Source organism: Bison bison, unplaced genomic scaffold (assembly GCF_000754665.1).
Source record: "Bison bison bison isolate TAMUID 2011002044 unplaced genomic scaffold, Bison_UMD1.0 scf7180017864456, whole genome shotgun sequence".
Classification (NCBI taxonomy): domain Eukaryota; kingdom Metazoa; phylum Chordata; class Mammalia; order Artiodactyla; family Bovidae; genus Bison; species Bison bison.
In genome coordinates this window covers 13,946,065-13,952,171 of record NW_011495018.1, presented here as the reverse complement: position 1 = coordinate 13,952,171, position 6,107 = coordinate 13,946,065, and the positions used below count along the sequence as shown (strand labels likewise).

The 6,107-nt window shown below is 55.3% G+C and overlaps 1 protein-coding gene across 1 annotated transcript in view; it reads left to right on the top strand.

Moving 5' to 3' along the window:
* The first annotated feature begins 579 nt into the window (after positions 1 to 579).
* Positions 580 to 6,107, top strand: part of KCNK18 (potassium channel, subfamily K, member 18) — a 12,470-nt gene continuing 6,942 nt past the window's right edge. Inside the window, exons 1-2 of the mRNA XM_010859585.1 lie at positions 580 to 799; positions 3,181 to 3,309. Coding sequence (XP_010857887.1) covers positions 580 to 799; positions 3,181 to 3,309 — 349 coding nt within the window. The remainder of the gene's footprint in view (positions 800 to 3,180; positions 3,310 to 6,107) is intronic.

Genomic DNA, 6,107 nt, shown 5'->3' with positions numbered 1-6,107 from the left:
ACCCCAGGGACGGGGGAGCCTGGTGGGCTGCCGTCTATGGGGTCGCACAGAGTCGGACACAACTGAAGTGACTTAGCAGCAGCAGCAGCTTCCTGTCCAAGAGTCTGGGTACCACACATACCCAGGAAGGACCACCACTGGCTAAAAAGCAAAAGGCGCATTCGGTACCTAGAAGTCAAAAGTGCAGCTTCGGAATGGGAAAGGCCAAAGCACAAAGCAACCAGCAGATAGTCTTTCCAAAGCCCCTGAAGGGCAGCTCAGGGGCTGGCCAGGCTGCTGGGCGTGCACTGGCCCGGTGGATCAATAGCAATTTGGGGCACTGAATAGGGGTGGGCCGGGGAGAGGGGTGCGCTATCCGAAAAACTCGAGAAACTCGCAGGAACTGAATGCTGTGCTTGCCGGCTGCTTCCCGAGTCCTGTGGGTGGGGGAGGCGGGGAACCCTGGCACCAACCACTTAACGCTGGAGCCGGGCCATTCTCAGGGCGCTTTCCTCCACCTCCCCCCGCCCCCCCGCACCTCCTCCCATCCTCTGGACTCCGGCCTCTCCAGCATTTCCTGTCCTGCCCACTGCGGGGAGGATGGAGGCTGCGGGGCTTCCCCAGGCGAAGAGCTGCTTCTGGGAGGCCCTGGAGAAGCTCTTCCCTCGTCTCTGTTTCCTCTGCTCCCTGGTGACCTACGCACTGGTGGGAGCTGCGGTCTTCTCAGCCATCGAGGGCAGCCAGGACCTGAGGGCAGAGGACCCGGAGTTTGAGGAGTTCTTGGAGAAGCTCTGTGGCATCCTGAAATGTAACAGCACAGGTAGGTGGCTCACCTGGTGGGCAGATCTTTTCTCTGTTGATGGAAGCAGCCCCCAGAGAACAGCAGGTTTGGAAGAGGCTTGATCTGGGAGCCCTTTGCCTGCCTCCTCCCCATCCCTGGGCAAACTTAGGCAAGTGACTTCTCTCTGAGTCTCGGTTTTCCCTTCTGTAAAATGGGAGAGAAGAGCGGACGGCCTCTCAGGGTTGTTATAAAGAATGTAGGAAAAGCACTGGACATCCAGTAGGTGTTCCCACCCCTTTGCCTCAGCTCCAGCCCCACCCAGAGCGGCATGGTCCATGGAGGACCGATTGCTGGAGATTTGATGGGGTGGGGTGGCATGGATGGCTGGCCAGATCTGGAGTCGGGGACTCCTAGGCTGGTCCTAAGAACTGCCTGCCCCACCTTGATTCAGTTTACAGGGACTAGAATTCAAGGAAGCATCCAAATTGGATAGGCCCCAGCCTGCCTCTGAGGTCTTCTACTTCTTGTTTCCAAAGGCCTTTGTGTGTGTGTGTGTGTGGTCCGACTCAGGGGAGATAAGAAGGGTCCTGAGAAGAACCTGGGTCCTGGTTCCAGGCCAGGTGCTCTCCCAGCTTGCTGTGTGATCTGTGGCAGAGTAATTACTCTCTCTAGGTCTCAGTCTGCCAGGGAGAAGAAGGCCCACAGTCTCAGGTCTGCCAACCCCAGGGACCCTGTGGGAAGCAGATGAGATAATAGACGTGAAGCCTCTTGAAGGGCACAGGGCACTTATGTTTATCCTTATTGCTTTTCATTGGTATTTGTCCATTATTTCTATTCTGTTCTGTCCCCTAAAACTTGCAGAGATGTATTCAACAGAACAAGATAAAATAATAGAGAGTGAAGAAAAGACAAAGGAAACACAGACTCTAAAGTTCAGAGGAATAACAGGGTCCCACGGTACGACAGGTCCTCAGCCAGGCTGTTAATGACGCCTCTCACCTGCGGGAGGTCCCTTCAGTGGGGATGGACCAGAGGCTGCTCACAGGTGGCAGAGTCCTTCCTCGGTGGAGGGTCCTTCTCTCTGCCTCTGGGCCACGCAGATGACCCACGAGATGCCATCAGACACTGCGCCATCACTGGATCCAGACTGTCAACAAGTTCAGGGCTTTCCAAACCTGGCCACATACCAGAGTCATCAAAGGAGCTTGTCTCAAATACACATTCCCAGGCTCTTCCCCAAACCCACTGAAGCAGGATCTCCAGGGCTGGGCTGGGAATCTCATTTTTAAAAAGTTTCCTGGGTGATTCTGATGCACAGAATGGTACGGGGCACAGAGCTGGCCCATCCCCTGATTTTCACTGGAGAAAGGGCTTGGTAAGTGCTGGCTTCTGCAGCCCCTGTGCCGAGTGTTTTTCATGCACTATCTCACTAAATCCTCCCACCAACCCTATGAGGTATGAATTGTCCCCCTTTGACAGATCAGAAAACTGAGGCACTGGGAGTGAAACAACTTGCCCAAGGTTACCCATGAGAAAAAGGAGCCAGGGATTCAATCTGAGGCATTTAGATTCCTAAGCCAGAACTTTTCACCTTGTCATGCTTCCTCCTTCATGGGGAAACTGAGGCTCAGAAAGAAGCCTCATGTCCACAGCTACGGGAACTAGTCAAGGGCAGAGCTGGGTCTAGACTGCAGGTGTCTGGACTCCCAGTTCAGTGCCCATTCAAATAAGGATGGATTTTCTTTTATAAAATTAAGGAATTGTGTAATATTTCACAAAAATAAGGGTTTTCTGCTGTGTGCCTGGCTGTGTGATCTTCTTCTTATAACAGTGCCAGCTGGCAGGCAGTTTCTGGGATCCCTAAACCCCCTAAGTGCTGGGCCAAGGGAACCATTTGGGAACCTCCTTGAGAAACCAGGGCCCCCAACCTGGTCTCCACCCAGGCTTCCTAGACATTCTCAGGCAGCTGATGCCAGCCTTATCCCCATGCTCGATCAGGCTTAATGGTCTCTGGGAGTGGGGATGGTTTGCAATCATGCAACTCCTCTCATTTCATGAAACGCTTTTCCTTTCAGTCCTTAAGACCCTGGTGAAAGAGACAGAGCAGAAGTTAGTAAGCCCCTTTGCAAGGCTCAGAATGTTCAGAAAGCCCCCAGGGCGCTTCCATAACTGACCTCAGGCTGGTGGGCATCTCTCTCGGGTGCTCGTCACGCAGGTTTACATGGGCTCCTGATCTCTGCAGCTGCCAGAGCAGGACCTAAACTGCAGAGACGTCGAGCAAAGGGCTCCGAGAGCTGTCTTGCATTGATGAGGGCCACAAGGCATGGGGCGTGGTGCCAGGGGAAGACACCCCTTCACTTGGGCGGGACCTGTTTTAGAGGGTGGGACCTTCTCTCTCACTCTGTCCTGTCTCTGTGGAGTTGAGGAAGGCCGGAAGCGGGACCTGGAGAAGCTGCTGCAGAAGGTGAAGCCCCAGTGGTTTAGCAGGTCTGCAGACTGGTCCTTCCTCAGCTCACTCTTTTTCTGCTGCACGGTCATCAGCACAGTGGGTAAGTCCAAGGGCAAGGGCGGGCTTGCGAGAGAAAGCAGAGGTGGGGGTGGGGGAAACGCTTGGTAGGGATGCTGAAGTGTTTACTTCATTTAGTGCAAGAAATGGGTGTGGCGTGCCTACCCTGTGCTCAGCAAGATGGCATGAGTGAGGCTGCCACTGGCCCATTTGTGCGAATCAGGAAAGCATACCCTTTCAGTTCGGGCTTTCCTGGTGGCTCAGATGGTAAAGAATCTGCCTGTAATGCTGGAGACCCAGGTTCAATCCCTGGGTCGGGAAGATCCCCTGGAGAAGGGAATGGCAACCCACTCCAATATTCTTGCCTGGAGAATCCCACGGACAGAGGAGCCTGGCGGGCTACAGTCCAGGGGGTCACAAGAGTCTGACATGACTTAGCGACTAAACAATCTTTCCTTCTGGTGGGGGCAGCCCCATGCGGAGGTCCCAGTAAGCAAGGTGCAGGCTGCATTTCAGCTTCTTCTTCGTCTCCGGGTGAGTGCTGTTGTACAAAACATGCCATGTACCTGCCTGCCCAGGGTCTTGGACTCAGGGGCAACCAAATGTGGTCAGTGTGATGTGCTTAGGGTAACATGAGAGCACAGTCACTCCAGTCTTGGGGTTTCAGAGTCACCGGCACACTGATGGCTGCTGACTCCGAAGGAATGGAGGAAGGCGCTCAAGGAGGGCTCTTCGTGGAGAGGGAGGAGAGTGTGCCAGAGCAGGACCGGAGCACTAGCCATGAGACAGAGGAGGAGGAGTGGGAGCTGCAGGGCTAACGAGAGCTAACAGCTGCCTGCAGGGGCTGTGCTAAGCCAGCTCCTTTAAGGCCCACAGGGAATCAGGTCAGGGAGCCCGAGCCCAGAGGGTGGATGTCAGGGGCCAAGGTCACACAGAGAGTGGAGCTGGTGCCCGTGACAACCACTGAGACTCCAAGTCCAGTGCTCCTTCCCCGAAGGAGGCCGCTGGTTTGCAGGTCTGTGGGAATGCCGTGGGGACTCTGCCTCCTGCTGCACAGGGAGCTCCTGGGAGGGCCTGGCTGTTCCTGGGAAGCAGGGACCCCTCGGATTCCTGCGTCCAACTGGAGTGGATGATGGTGCCCGCAAGGAAGGGGCTTGCAGAGAGGAAGGAGCTGGCCTCCACCCTGCACCCTGCACTTGCTGTATATGTGTCTCCAGCCTCGGAGCAAGGGAGAGACTTCCGTGTGAGTCCTTGTCCAGGGGATGTCCCTCCCAGAACCCCGGCGGAGGAGAGGGTGCAGGGACAGACCTGCCCCCACCCCACAGTGAGCACTTGCATGTTTAAAGATGGACTTGTTGACCCTCAAAGGCACAGACTCTCCTCTCGATGGCTGCACAAAGGGTGGGCTCAGGGAATGGCAACCCACTCCAGGATTCTTGCCTGAAGAACATGGACAGAGGAGCCTGGCAGGCTGTAGTCCATGAGGTCGCAACGAGTGTGACACAACTGAGTAACATTTTCACTTTTCATTTCCCTGGGTGACAGAAGACACTGGAACTGGGCCGTGGAGATAGCCTTTGCTGCCTCCCTTCTTTCCTTAATTGACACATACTGAACACCTATGACTGCAACAGCAGCCGCTGCGCTGGCTGACACATGTGTATTTACTACTGACCAGGCTCCATTCTAAGTTTTTTGCCATGATTACCTGTTGAACCCTCGCAGCAGTCCTGAGGTAACTGCTGCTGTGCGTCCCACTCTCTGGATGGGGAAAGTGAGGCAGGGCAGGTCCACCCTGTTTGCAAGGTGACAGCTCATGTGTGTCTGGGTTCAGGCTGTCTGGGTCTTAACCTGAGACCCCGCTGCTTCTGTCTGGACCTGACTTTCTCTGTGCCCAGCATGGAACTGAACTAGGTGGATGCCTCCCACCCCAGTGGGGCTCCGAGTCTAACGGAGGGAGGAACAATGAACAGCTAAGCATGCAGACGAGCTCAGAGGAGAAGCTTGGACTGTGAAAGTGGGTGAAACAGGATGTGGGTGTGGTCCTGATGGGTGGGGAGCAGGGAGAGGATTGTCAGTGAAAGTGACATTGGAGCTGAAGATCTGTGGAGATAAACCAGGCAAAGAAGGCTGAGAGCTTTCCAGCCAGACAGCAGGGCAGAACTCTGAGGGAGAGGCCACCAAGGCTGGCGGGCTGTGAGGGACGGGGCTGGTCTTGCATTCAAGCACCATATCCCTAGGTCAGTATCGGAGGGCCTCCTAGCATCTGGGCCCATACACTGGCCACCTGATGCAAAGAACCAACTCATTGGAAAAGACCTGGGTACTGGGAAAGATTGAGGGCAGGAGGAGAAGGGGATGACAGTGGATGAGATGGTTGGATGGCTTCACCGACTCTATAAATGTGAGTTTGAGCAAACTCTGGGAGATGGTGGGGGACAGGGCGTGTTGTAGTCCACAGGGTCACAGAGTCGGACACAACTGAGCGGGTGAATGACAAGAAGCTTCCCTCTGTGGTGCAGCAGTAGGAAGGGCCTAGTGAGAACAGCCAAGCCAGGGTTGGTAGGAACCTCCCTTGCTGGGGTAGGGTCACCATAGTAGAGGCGATGGAGCAGCCCTCAGCCACGAGGCAGGAGATCCTGGCTCAGCGTCCCCACCAGGCGTGTGAGCCATTGCTCAGCCCCTGCCCCTTTTGGTCAGCACAAAGGATGGGGGCTCCGTCTTCATTCAGGAGGACATCAATTCAAGACAGTACCAATCTGGGGGAAGGGGGACAGTAAACCTGAGCTCACAAGGATCGTGGCTGGGCACTCATCCTGGAAGTGGAGCACAGTGGCTAAA